At 45.9% G+C, this 13131-nt stretch overlaps 1 protein-coding gene across 1 annotated transcript; it reads right to left on the bottom strand.

The window, feature by feature from the left end:
- Window positions 1-5284: 5284 nt before the first annotated feature.
- On the bottom strand, window positions 5285-12927 carry LMO2 (LIM domain only 2). The gene is made up of 3 exons (XM_086472118.1): window positions 12852-12927; window positions 8984-9199; window positions 5285-6289 (listed from the first exon to the last, which is right to left on the bottom strand). The coding sequence occupies exons 1-3, from the start codon at window positions 12890-12892 to the stop codon at window positions 6070-6072; spliced, it is 477 nt and encodes a 158-aa protein (XP_086328244.1). The 5' UTR covers window positions 12893-12927; the 3' UTR covers window positions 5285-6069.
- Window positions 12928-13131: the final 204 nt, after the last annotated feature.

Genomic DNA, 13131 nt, shown 5'->3' with positions numbered 1-13131 from the left:
GTTACAGCATCCATCATTGTCCCTCCATTCCAGCACCTCCACAGAAACCAAATTTCTTGCAGTCCATTCACCCTCGGTTACAGGCTTCACTGTGTTATGCTGATCTAGAAATGTAACCAGAACATACCAGGGAGAGAGCAGAGATCATCAGGAAGCTTTCAGCAGAAAGTGTATTAAACTGTTTCATTAAAAAATGAGAAGTCTCTTCCCTGAAAATCTTAAATGGGATTTTCATGCATGATCTGGTTTTCATCCCCCTCAAAAATTAAATATTTGAAAACTAAATTTTTGATAGAGAAACACTTTAATAGGAGCGTTTTTATCTTCCCTTTGCTGTTGGCGAAGAACACAGATCAGGGGGCTTAAGGGTGCTTCAAGCATTGCTCGGCTATGGCTGCAGAGAGTGAAACCCTGGGTCATTCTTTGTTTTTAAGAATAAGCCATAGATATCATTAAACGCGTTTATTGTAGCAGAAGTTCGTGGGGTTTTACCACCCATGCCCCAGTGTCCCCACGGGCTGGTAACTCCCCATTCCGCAAACACGGCTGAGCTTTCTGTGCCAGATTGTGTGTCATGCAGGGAGGGATGTCTGTCACTGTCAGGCGTAATTCATAGAAAGTATCTCTATGAAGTACTACTTGCGACTGCTCTGTGACGCTCAGAGCGTATCTGAGATCCCCACTGTCGGACAGGTCAGGCCATGCATCGTCAGTGGTTGCCAAATCGCCCGGGGTTGAATGGTCACACTCAAGCCAAGAGATCTAACTTCTGCTCTCGTAGAGGTTTGGCTGAGTTACTGGGTGGTTTTTAAGCAGATTGTGCTCATCCGTACCTCAGTTTCCCCACCTATGAGGCAGGGCTTGTGGGAAAACAGGGAAGAGTAACTCATTAACGTGTTAATGCTTGCAGGGCACTTGAAAAGCGTTATATTCCTGCAAAATATGTTTATTAATTAATCATCAGAGATCCGCCGGTTTATTAGGAACCTTTCAGAGATGTGCCTTCTCATCAGCCTGCTACAAAACAACCTGTAGCAGGAGGGAACAAGTTGCTTCAAACAAGGTTCAACTTTCCGCCAGTTTAATCTTCATCTCATTGACAGCCCTCTGAATCTTAATTTAATTATAGTTCCTTAAATGTTTGCTGATATCATATCTCAATCTCTCTGTTCTCTGTCTTTTTATAGTTTCTTTTTTTGTCGTGGGACAAAGGAATAGATCTTTTCTTCCGGTGCCCATTAAAATTCCCTTTGCCTGCAGTGCAGTATGTTCTATAAAGGAGATGAACCTGCTGCAAGTGAAATAAGCTGATGCTGCAGTGTCTTTTTAGAGCAACAACAATCTTTATAGATTATTTTTCCGAGTGTCATGAATCTCCTTCAAAGTCACAAGGGACCGTTATCAATTAATATACTTAATAGCCTCATTTTCAATTCACATTCAGGCCATACGGAGTTTATGCTCGCCCTGGCAGATGCCTGGGAGCTTTGCCTTTCAGAGATAAAATGTTACCTTGTGCGTGATGGGGCTGGTAAGGGGGGGGTGATTCGGGAGCAGAAAGACGTGTTAAAGTGCAGCACCTGAGGCCTTCTTGTTTTCTGAATTTACAGTCTCAGGCTGGCAGTCGTATAAATGAGTGATGCTCTCTGATGTTCTCTTCCAAGCAGGCTACGAAATTGGCAGGGAGTCTTCAGTTTTGTGCTGATGTGTCCAGAATTCAAATAATTTGATTCTTGGGTATAATGACAATTGGAGGCACAGTATTACCTTGAGAAAAAGAGATGGGAGAGACAGCTTCTGTATCCCGTATTGAATTAACAACCGATTCCCATTTACTCTCTCCGCTGAAAACTCTATTATGTGGGGTTCTTATTGCCCTTATTCAAGGGCATGGAATTAAAAAGTGATATCGATGGTAATGCTCTCATCTTCCTACCATGACATTGAATAATGGGGACAAAGAATGGAAATCTTGAAGGATGATATGCCTTTTAAAATACTGCTGATATTGAAAACATATAAAGGACGATGCATTTGAATATCAGCTGATGAAGTCATATTCAGATTATTGCGCTTTTTGCCTCCGCCTTTAAATCATCTTGGCTTTTATTTTCACCATTGTTTTTGGAATATTTTGTTTTCTTGTGATTTCAGGAGAGAGTCCTTACATACTTGAGATGAGGACAAAGGTGAAGTGTTGGTTACACTGATTCCAAAAGAAACCTGTTCTCCCTCCTCCTGGCTCCAGAGAGCGAGAGTTAGGAATCTGGCGGGGAAAGGTCCACCAACAGACTGGTATAATTACATGGGTGGAGCGATACTACTGCTCCGGTGGAGGCTCTTCTTCTGGCACAAGCTGTCATTTTCCAGTTCAGCTTAAGCCCTTTCTGAAGTTACATAGACAAGGTGGTCGTATAACAAAACAAGAATATCCACTGTGGACCCCGGAGCATCATTCCTCTACAAGTATGTTCATTTCGATTTTGAAGTGTTTTCCTGTGTAAATGATACTTTACGCAAAATAATGAGTGTATTTCCGTTAGGAAATTTTAAATTATATTTTACAGAATAAGTGATAATCTCTCCATTTTACAGGCAGGCAACTGAGAAGCAGAATATTTAACTACATTGCCAAAAGTCACACAGGAAATACTTTCTAAGGTGAGAACAAAACAGGCAACTTGCTGTCATTAGTGCAAAACCACAAAGCCTCCCTGAACTATCGGCACTCTTACCTAACCTCAGCCCAGATGTTAATGAGGCCCCTTACACTAAATTTTCAGTCAAACCTCTCTGTGAGGTGGAATCATAGAAATCAGCTCTGCAGGATGCCTGAAAAAGCTTAAAAATTACACTGGAAAGGGTTTAGGGAACGTGTGTGATAACTCTTACTGGTAACGATACCCTGATTGATTCTGATCACGTCGATGCTATCCTTAGCCTGGTGTAACTGGGACTGCAGGTGGTTTAGGGTCAGTTACACCGTCATGCTGCAGGAGATCAGGATGCGGCTCCAAACCTCTTCACAGCAATGACTGCAAAGTCAAAATCACGGCTTTCTTTGTCAAAGGGCGGCTCATTTTATCTCCCACTGCCCCTCGCACGGTCAGGACCACCCGCAGATGGCTACCTATGAGCTGAAACACGTAGTCTTCGTCCAGAGACCCTTCAGCTGGCAGCGCCACGGGATGGAGCGGAGTCCCAGTCTCCCCAGTGTACAACACTCCCCTTGGTACCTGTTCATCTCCGTCATTAGCGTATGACTACAGAAAACCCAGCTTTACAGCTGGTTGCCATCATCTGCAAACTTTTCTTACTATGAACCAGTAGATACTCATGAAGCCGTAAGCATTTCTCTGCCCTGCTCGTACAAGAGTGCTGTTGTGGTATATTTTTTGGGGGAAAGGAGAAGGAGCGAAAGGAGAGCCGCTCTGAGAGGGACGTCACAGCGGCGTGGCGGGCCATGATGACCTCGAAAGCTTTAAAGGCAGCTGCCATGAAGCTGTTGGCACTACCTTGTCTGCTGATGCAGAGCTCGCCGTACATGCTCCCGCACACCAACCTGAAGAACGACTGCGGGCCTCCACCCTGGGTTAGCATCCTGGTTGCATCCACCGAGCTGCGTAAACCAACAGGGATCCTGAGACTTCGTTTCCAGCTGGACCAAATATTTGCAAGGAGCCCCTGAGGGCGAAGAGAGTCGATAGCTGTATTTCCCTTGGGTACATAGCTCTCTTGCCTGTGCTGGCAGGGATACATTTTAGGCTAAGAATTATCATTATAACCAGCTGCCTGTGGCCTCCAGAGGTCAGCATAACACTTGAGGAGACCTGAATCAAGCGCCCTCAAACTGTACTTTTCAAGCACGATCTCATTACGTATAGTTTCCAATTTCACTGGTAATAAGATCTAAAGGTTTTGTCCCCAACGCTAGTGGTGACAACAAAAGCAAGAAAAGAAAAAAGAGCTCTCAGAATATCCACTGTAAAATGCAAAACGATGTCGTTGGTCCGTACTGCCACTTGGATGAGAGACCCCTTAGGTGACAAGTGTATTGAAAATAATCAGAGGGATAGAGATCCGTATGCTTAGGTGCTATGCCTTACGTGTTAGTACTGATGGGGTGGATGGACATGCCAAACATCTTCTGAGTGGACTGTCAGACTTGTTCAGCTGTGTTATAAGCATTATTTTTTTAGTGTATTTGAACACAACTTGCAGTTCTAGTGACTCTCTTAAAAAAGGATAATGTAGAACCAGAAAACATACAGAGATGAGAAACAGATTATAAGAGGCGTGAAACAGCTTTCATGCTGAAGGAACTTAGACTATTCATCTCAGAAAAAACAAGTTGGCAGGAATAGGATAGTGGGGAAAAAAAGGGCGATAGGAAATGACCATTCATTCTCTCTCGCCGTATGGTGGTCAACCGGTCACCAGGTTTTGAAATAAACACTGTACAAACTGACAAACTGCGAAAATCGTTGCTTTGGGACTTTGCGGAAGCCAAAGAGTCAAGAAAAGGGACCGGGCAAACTCACAGAGAGTGGGTCTGTGGGTCGGTGTTAGGCAGAGGGCTCTGGAGGCAAGTTCACACAAAGCTCGTTGGACCTTCCTGCGAGCTGGAAAGGCCCCGTGCAGCGGCCACCCCCTGCTTGCCTGAACACCCGCTACTTGTCTCTGTGGGAGCAAGAAACCAAATGTCCCCTTTTGTCTGGCCAGGCGGGCTTCTCGTGTTCTTAGTATTACCATAATGCTCAGAAACTTCCTTTTGCTTAAGAAGCAAGTGACAACAGTCTTTGCAGGAAAGGCTCTGAACTTAATTCTTTCTAAATACTAGCAAGGTTTGATTGGCTGCAGTGATATTATACTGGATTCAGTAATCCAGGACAAAATCAGGACGAGCTACCTTTCTAGGAGACCCTAATCTTACATGGTCTCCTGTGAGATCAGATAGCCTCTGTCTTTGTTGTGAAGTAGCACCCAAATGTATTTTTCTGTGGACCACCAGCCTCAAAACATCCTCATAAACACCAGAGAGCCTCAGTGTCACACACCTCCCTCTGATTTCTCCTACAACACTAATTTCTCCTTAGCACGAAGAACTCGGCACGGCTTACTGAGACCGCAGTGTTCGCACATTATTGCTTTGAAACGCAACCTGAAGTGGGGCCAGCAGGATTCAGCCGTAGACAAAGTGTAGAAACCCTGCTACGAAAAGTAAATAAATACTAGCAACAAAAAATCCAGTCCAGCTCCAAAAAAAGAGAAATAACGACACTCAAACCTTCTGTTATTTTTATTAAAGCTGCAGAGTCTTACTACACACAACAAATATTTTATCGATATAATCTAAGTTAATAAAATAGTTGAACAACTCTTTAGATTTATATTTGTATAGAAATGATCTGTGGAACATCTCATCTTGAAACAGCAGTGCCTGAAAACAACTATTCAGCAGGATTTTTTTAAAGAAGAGTTTGGGACTAGAGGATGCACTGTTCATTCTCAAAGGAAAAAAAAAAATCCATGCAAAAATAACTCCCACCCTCTTCCCGCTTTCTCTCCTACACGGAGTGTAAGGCCGTACAGAATGACCATGTAAGCGATGGCCCTTTTCTCCCCGCATCCTTCCTCCTGTCTACATTAGGAGCTGTCGTCTAAACTCAGTAACTAAAACAAGACGAAAAGAAAATTCAATTGCACAATCCTAGTCTGCAGGTGACAAAGCCATCACATCTCTTTACAGAAGTCCCTACTCTTTTTCCAGTTATGAGAGTTCGTCATCGCGTTGTGTTCGTTCCCCGACTCTCGCCTACGTGGCTGATGTCAGTTATGGTCCATACGCCTCTATAACAGAAGTCAGTCTATCTACTATTGCTTCGGTCTCCCTTCTTCACCTAAGTGTAGTTTAGATTCTACGTAGCACTGCCTGCAAAGGGCCGACTCCGTGGTATTTTCCCCCCATTTTAGACAAAGCCCACAGCTCAAGTGATGATCTCCTCACTGCAGCTATGCATCGGTGTCGCCCGAGAGATGTCTGTTATAGACTATGGAGGCGTGTCTTTGCTAGATCATTCCATTTATCTTAGTCCACTCGTAGATGTCCTGTTCACATACTATGTCCGAGTTGATGAGGAGGTATCTGTCCCCAACACAGAAATGTTTCTGGCAGGCAGCGCATTTGAAGCATTCAAGGTGATACACTTTGTCCTTCACCCGCATGGTCATCTCGTAAGCCCGGATTCGCTTGTCGCAGGAGGCGCAGAGGCCGTCTTGGCCAAAGAGCCTAAAAAAACATCAGTAGAGAAGTAAGCAGAGTTCCTTTGCTGGGGAGATGGGGAAAAAACAAATCAAAGCAAGAACACACCACCGCTGCCTTGATCCGTTGGTCATAGTATTGCCGAGTTAGAGGTCACACGGAAAGCTGCCGAGCAGAACTCCAAACTTTGCAATACCAGAAATTGAAGTACAAAGTGCAAGGTCCTCACCTATTTTCAATATAACTGACTTCTCTGATCAATGACCTTATCTCAAATTGCTGAGCAGCTTCAGGAGGAGTAAAGGCTCCCCGGATCATGGCATAAAGTTGTCCCACGCTAACACTCCCACTCCTGTGATCGAGAGAAATTACCTTTCCGTGGATCAATTCTGCCCGTCTTCAGCTGTTGCTATTGTAGTTTACAGAAAGGAGGTGGCACAAGCCGTGGTCTAAGACTCCCCTCTCTTGTCGCTGCCTCCACATCGGAGATTCTTTCAAACCCAAACATTTCTACACCCACAAAGTCACTCCTGCTGCGCTTCAAGATACATGCGGAGACCTTCTAGATCCCTGTGCTCGCCCAAACAATGTTATGATGTGGAGCAGTCTTTAAGCCACATTGAGAAGCCCCGCTGAGCTCATGGTGGTATTGTCTATTAAAAGGAGCCTCTGATGAATGCGCTAGATCTGTATCCCCCTCGCAGCATGCACTACCGTTCAGCTGGAGCAGTGCGACATGCTCAGCTACATGTGAGCGTCAACCTTCAGAGCAGTCTGGTGGCTACAGAGCTTGCAAGTCAAATCATTAATAAATAAGCAGGAATACTTTTTTTTCTTAAAAGGGGGGAGCAATGTTACGTATTACTTGTTCAAAGTATACACCGATTGAGTTTGACTTCTAAGTTTCCATACTAGGAGTTTTTCCACCTCCCACCCTTCTCTTACATGGGCTGTGCCTGCTTCATATCACCTTCTGAACGGGAAAAAGGATGCCCGCTAAATTAAGAGATCTTTAAGGGGAAAAGACATCATTTCTTCCGTCTGCCAGGAGATGTCAGTGTTTACTTCTGCCCAACGAAAGTAACACTAAGGTCACACAAAGGTTGCAAAATTTTTCATTAATAAGGGAAGATATTAGATGTTGCATTATTGAACAAACCAAAACGTTGACTTCCACGGCAAGAAAATATGTTCATTGTATCGCCATACTTTCTGTTGCCACCATTTTACGATGGAAAGTATTTGGAAAGTGTAATTAACACTGGATCGCTGCTGGACTGTCGCGTATGGGGAGTATTCACAAGTGGTCCCGTTAGCAGAACGCAGTTCTTAGTTTCTGCGTAGCAAAATTCCCATCAGTAAAGCTCAGGGACACCGTAATTAGGAACTCCACTGAGATTTTGGTTTAGTTTTTATTGGCAGGTCATTAGCCTTCAGTGAGGTAGCTGAAAAAAAGTCAAGTACCATTATTCTCTTCCACAGACCTCCTGACACATTAGGGCTCCATTAGAAGGAACCGCACACAACCAGCACGGCAAAGAGCAATACACTTCAATTGTAATCAAGACCGTAACGATCCTTTGTTATCAATTTTTGTGAAATACCTTAATCTCAGTTTAATCCTTCTACTTACACATTTTGGCAAAACAGACAGGCAGAGAGATGTTACTGAAAATAACCTGTATTTGGAGGATCCGATTCAGCAAAATGTGCAAATTCTTGTCTGTTCAGGACCAGGCTTAAGAATGCTAAAAATCCACTGGATCCAAATGAGTGCAATCAAACTTCCCTGTACTGGCTGTCACTTTGCAAGGAACACACAGCCCACCACGTCCTTCTGCTTCAAGTGTCCCAGACAACTTTACCAGCGATGCAGAAAAAGACAGGGATCAATCCGTGTATCAAAGGCAGTGACTTCAGCCCCCAAGCAGGTCCAGCAGCCCTGCTGGCTGGTGGAGTCACCCATCTCTTACAGAGCTGATATTACTGCATCAGGAAAATGAACGGAATTCAGTTACCTTGGATACCGTGTTCTTAAATGAGAGAACTAAATGATCTTCCATCAGTCGCCGATCTTGGCACCTGGTTTTACACACCTTGCAGCCCCAAGGCAATGCTTGGAGAAGCACACAACTTCTTAAAACCCGTGGGGGGAACAGGTTCGTCGCCAGTTCAGGGGAAGCTTGCTGAAATTCATCACCTTTTCCCAATTTCTACTTGCCAGAATCCCACGCTGACACTGCGTGGTTTACCTGGAGCTATCAGGCTCTATCTGCGCAGACGCCAACAACCCCAACGTCCTACGAGTTCTTACTGTATCCTTCACATTTTCAAATAATTCTTTTCTTGCCCATGTAGCAATGCTTTCATTTTCAATCGAAAATGTGCTTTTTTCCCAACCAGATTTTAAAGATTTAACCTATAAACAACTCAAAGTGACCTAATCAACACAGAAAACCTCTGGATTTATCTAGAACTTACCGAGGAACCCCAGCAGTACCATAAAGCATCTGCGCACGAACCCCAAAAACATGAGTCCATATTGTAAACGTGAGCTTGCAAAGGGTGCAGTGGTACAACTGTGGCTGCTGTCGGGCTTTACACTTAAGAGCAGTCAAGAATTAATGGCTCTTTGCTCACTAGCTGTGCTAATTAAACGAGTAAGCAAAGCTGAAACGATAGAAAGAAGGGGAGCGAGGGTGGAACGAGTGGGTGGTGTACCTGAGATAGTCCCTTCTGCAGAGCTTTCTGCCCAGTTTGTAATACAGCCGCCTCCCCACTTCTCCGAGCCTGCAGCCGCACAGGTCGCAGCTGAGGCAGTCTTCGTGCCAGTACTGATCGATGGCTTTCAGGAAATAGCGGTCCCCGATGTTCTGCTGGCAACCGCCGCATGTCAGCAGCGAAGGGGGGATTTGGAGGACTTCATCCACCGGCTCCCTGAGGGAGTGAAAGAATCATTGGAGAAGGAAAAAGAACTCTGAAAGCATCCACACGAGAAGAAGGAGAAGGAAAAACGAAATACAAGATCGGTCAAGTTAGAACAGGGAGCACACCCTCGTTTTTTCTCCCAGCGGAGTAAATGATTTATCCCCTTCTGATGGGAGAGGGAGCAGGACTTCACTCTTCTTTGGCTTTAAAAAAAAAAAGAACAGCTTAAAATGTAAGGAGTCAAAATGTAAGAGCATCCAAAGATTTACTAACTAATTTTTTTTTTAAATTTTCCTTCAAAGAACAACGTGTAAACGTGGCAATCTCTGTATCACCCGTGTGTATCCATTACGGCAACGGCATCTACTGCTTTACTAGGACATTGGTGTCTGTGTAGATACATAATTTTCCTTCTGCTGGACAGAACATGAATTGCTCAGTCATGTGTCTCAGTCTATGCCCTTCTTACAAAAGAAATACATTTCCCATAACATGAGTCTTCCATAATTAAAGATTGCGCTTTCTCAAAAGCACGATCGAAAAGCCACCTGGATTCCCCGTTTCACAGACGTGCTGGTTATGTCTCTGCAGGCTGACGAATGCCAACAACCACAAAGTTCTTACTATATTCTTCCCATTTTCAAATCATTCTGGTTTGTCCACAACACGTAGCAATGCTTTCATTTCCATACAAAAATGCTCTTTTTCCCCCACAAGATTTTAAAGATTGGTCTGTAAACAACCGTAAGTGACCCAATCAACACAGAAAACCTCTGGGTTCACCTGTAACTTACCAAAGAACCCCAGCAGTACCATAAAGCATCTGTGCACGAACCCCCAAAATACATAAGCCCATATTGTAAATGTGAGCTTGCAAGGTTTGGCTGCGGTGCCGCTGGAAGCAAAGGGAATTTCTGTCTCACCGAGGGCTACAGGACTAGAAAAGGCACCTTGGGGATTTTACATGCGGTCCACTTTCCGTTGGGAAATGTAAATTTGAAGCCTAAGTCCGGGGATGTCATTTCTCTGAACAGCATGAAATGAATAAATACAACAGATGAGACTGTTGCCCAACTGCTTTAAGTTTTGCTGCTGTTTTTAATAGAGCCAGGATTTTTACCGCACATTAGCAGCAAGCCTTCTTTTCTTCCTTCAGCTAAGGACATGAATCCCTGGGACGGGTTTATGCTAACATAGCTCAAACAATTATTGATTTGGGATTTACACATCCCTGCGTGAAAAGAGGCACAAATCTTTTTTGTGATATTAGCACTGGCTGTTCATGCACCTTATTTTTTCCCTTTCTAAAAAGCTCTGAAATCTAGGCTGGTTCTAGTAATACCTGGGGATAAAACAAGAATTTTTTTTCAAAGCTACTTTCTTAAGGAATTCTCTTCTTTGCCTTTTTTGTGTAATTTTACAAGTTCTGCCAAAAAAAAAAAAAAAAAAAAAAAAAAAAGAGCAAAAAAAATCAAAAGAAAGGTGTCTGAGCTCAGCTCTGCGAGGCTGGCGGTGACCTGGTGCTGCGCCTGAGGGCCTCACCCAAACCCCAGGGAAGTTAATAAAAAAACCTATTGGATCGATCCTTTAAGCACTTGCTTCATTTTAAACTCGTGGCTGGCGGCTCGGAAGGCGCAGGCTCGCGCTTTTCTGCTTCGCAGGATGGTGACCGAGGTGCTCCACACCTGTTAGAGCGCAGCCCCCCGGGGTTTCATACGCTTCTGGGTTCTCGCTCTAACCCAGAGGCCCCCAGCGCTTTGTTTCTGGCGCTGGTCTGTCCTCCCTTAGGCTGGTGGGGGCAGAGGAGACCTGCACTGACAGCGAAGGATCGGGCTGCTCCCAGTTTCCAGCAGGCAACAGGAAAAAAATTATATTACTCCTGCTTATTTACTGGGTCAGCGGTTTTCTGGGCAAAAATTACTTTCTTCAGCAGGAAGAAACGACCGCTGGCCAAGAACTGCGCTGAGAAACTGCCCTTGCAGTTTATCCGTAAGGAAGCTGAGCCCCAAGATATTATCTGACACATTCTGTTCTGGTTTTCACTCTTCTGAGCTGAAACTGCTGTGCCCTGCGAGTTGCGTCATAACATCCCTCTCCTACCAGCTCTCCATCCCGTGAGTTTTTGTTCAAATCATGGGGAACATTAGGCCTTAGTTTTTCCAGGTTTATTCTTTTGGACCCCATACTCCCTTTCCTGACGTGTGGACTCCACTCTGACAAGTTCTGAGAGCCTTCTAGTTGAAGGAAATGCATATTATTATCCTTTATTATCCATTATTTGAAACTTCAGATGTACCCCAAAATATTTCACGATACGGGTGTTCGGGAATCACAAGCCAGGTTTCTCTGAAAGCCCTAAATTCCGGAAAAGCCTGGCGGATGTTTACGCAGAACAAAACTGCTGGTTTATGCATTAGCTTTTTGATGTCTATAGATTTCTAAGCCAGCGCTTAAGTCACTAGAACACGAGGTGGGTAAATAAATAAAAATTACTAAAACTTTGAAACCTGAACATCGTACACCCAGGAGCTTGGATTGACATTTCTCAAAAAACGGTGTAAAACAAGAAAAAATGTAACATATAAAACATCAGATGCAACGTGGAATGCATTGATTTCATCCACAAAAGAAACAGTTCCCATGTGTTCACTCCAGGCTTCAAGCAATGGCATTTTTAGTGTCTCACAGGAAACAAGTCCCTAATGACTCAAGTTTACTGAGAGCAATGTGTTAAGCATTATCTGAAAATGGAGATTTTATAATTTTTTTTTCTTCTCTCTTATCACGATTCTGGACCAGCGTATCTGCAGTTATTAGCATGTACAGGGCTGAGATGACTCTGGCTTTACGCTGAGTTACCGCGCCTCTCGCCGGTGGCTGCCCGTGTGTGCCGGAGGGCCGGGAGGGCTGCGGAGCACAGCCGGGATCAGGACACGACAGCAGGTCCCTTCCCTGAGTGGGAAACCCACGGAGGGAACTTCTCTCACCTTCTACATCCCATTGACCAAGCCTTTCTACGTGCCCTTTGCAGGACACCCTGCCCCCACCCAAGCAGTTTATAGAAGCTCTTGAAAGTTGCATGACGAAAATGTGGAAGTTGGGCACCCCCAGATAACAGCTCTGACCTTTCCCCAGAAGCAGATCAAAGATGGGGCAGAGAGAGTCCCTTCCCATGAAAAACACCTTCAGATTTGGAAACTCTAATGCTCTCCCTCTCCTTGAGCCCTTCCCAGCACCCCGGGGTGGGATGAGTGTCTGGAAAATGCCCTGCCCGGGGAGGGCGGCGGCGGGGGGGGGGGTTGTCTCCTCTCCGCGCCGGGAGGCTGCTCCGTCCCACAACTTGGGGAGCCCTCATCAACCAACCCCCCACCGCTAGCGGCCCCCTCGGGGCTGGGGCTGCCGGTGCTCGGTGCCCGCTGTCCCCGGTGAGGCTTGGCCGGGCGGGGCGGGGAGGGGGAAGGAGCGGCGGGGGCTGCTGCCGAGGACCCCCCCCCCCCCCCAATCCCCGCCGCAGGGAAGGGGGCTGCGGGGCACACAATGCCGGCGGTCAAGTGGCTCCGGGGGGGGGGGGGGGTGATGAGCGGCCACCAAAAGGCTGACGGGGAGAGAGAGGTGGCGAGGTGTGGGGTAGGGGGGGGTGCAAGAAAAAACAGCCACTTACTCGGAAGGATCGAGGCTTTTCCTCTCGATGGCCGATGACATTGGCAGGGATGGTTCCTTTGTAGCGTGCCGGTGGTGGGCTCTGCCCCCGCTGCCCCCGCCGAGGCTGTCTGCTCTCGAAGCCTTGTCACCAGCCGAGTTCCCCCTCCGCCCCCCAATGACAGTCACAGGATTTCCTCCTGCAACACCAAAGAGAGAGAGAGAGAGAGAGAGAAATAGGGGCTGGGGCCGCCGCCGCTCTCCCGCCGGGGCTCCGGCTGCGCGGGGCCGCCCGCCGGCTC

Source organism: Leptosomus discolor, chromosome 12 (assembly GCF_034619465.1).
Source record: "Leptosomus discolor isolate bLepDis1 chromosome 12, bLepDis1.hap2, whole genome shotgun sequence".
NCBI lineage: Eukaryota > Metazoa > Chordata > Aves > Leptosomiformes > Leptosomidae > Leptosomus > Leptosomus discolor.
This window is presented reverse-complemented; position numbering and strand designations above follow the sequence as displayed.

Excerpts from the sequence above, each read along its gene's own strand:
- LMO2 (XM_086472118.1), bottom strand. The coding sequence starts at position 12,892 with ATGTCATCGGCCATCGAGAGGAAAAGCCTCGATCCTTCCGA. Across the intron at positions 9,200-12,851 it reads AAAAGCCTCGATCCTTCCGA|GGAGCCGGTGGATGAAGTCC; the intron begins GTAAGTGGCTGT and ends TCACTCCCTCAG. Across the intron at positions 6,290-8,983 it reads TGCAGAAGGGACTATCTCAG|GCTCTTTGGCCAAGACGGCC; the intron begins GTACACCACCCA and ends ATGTTTTTTTAG.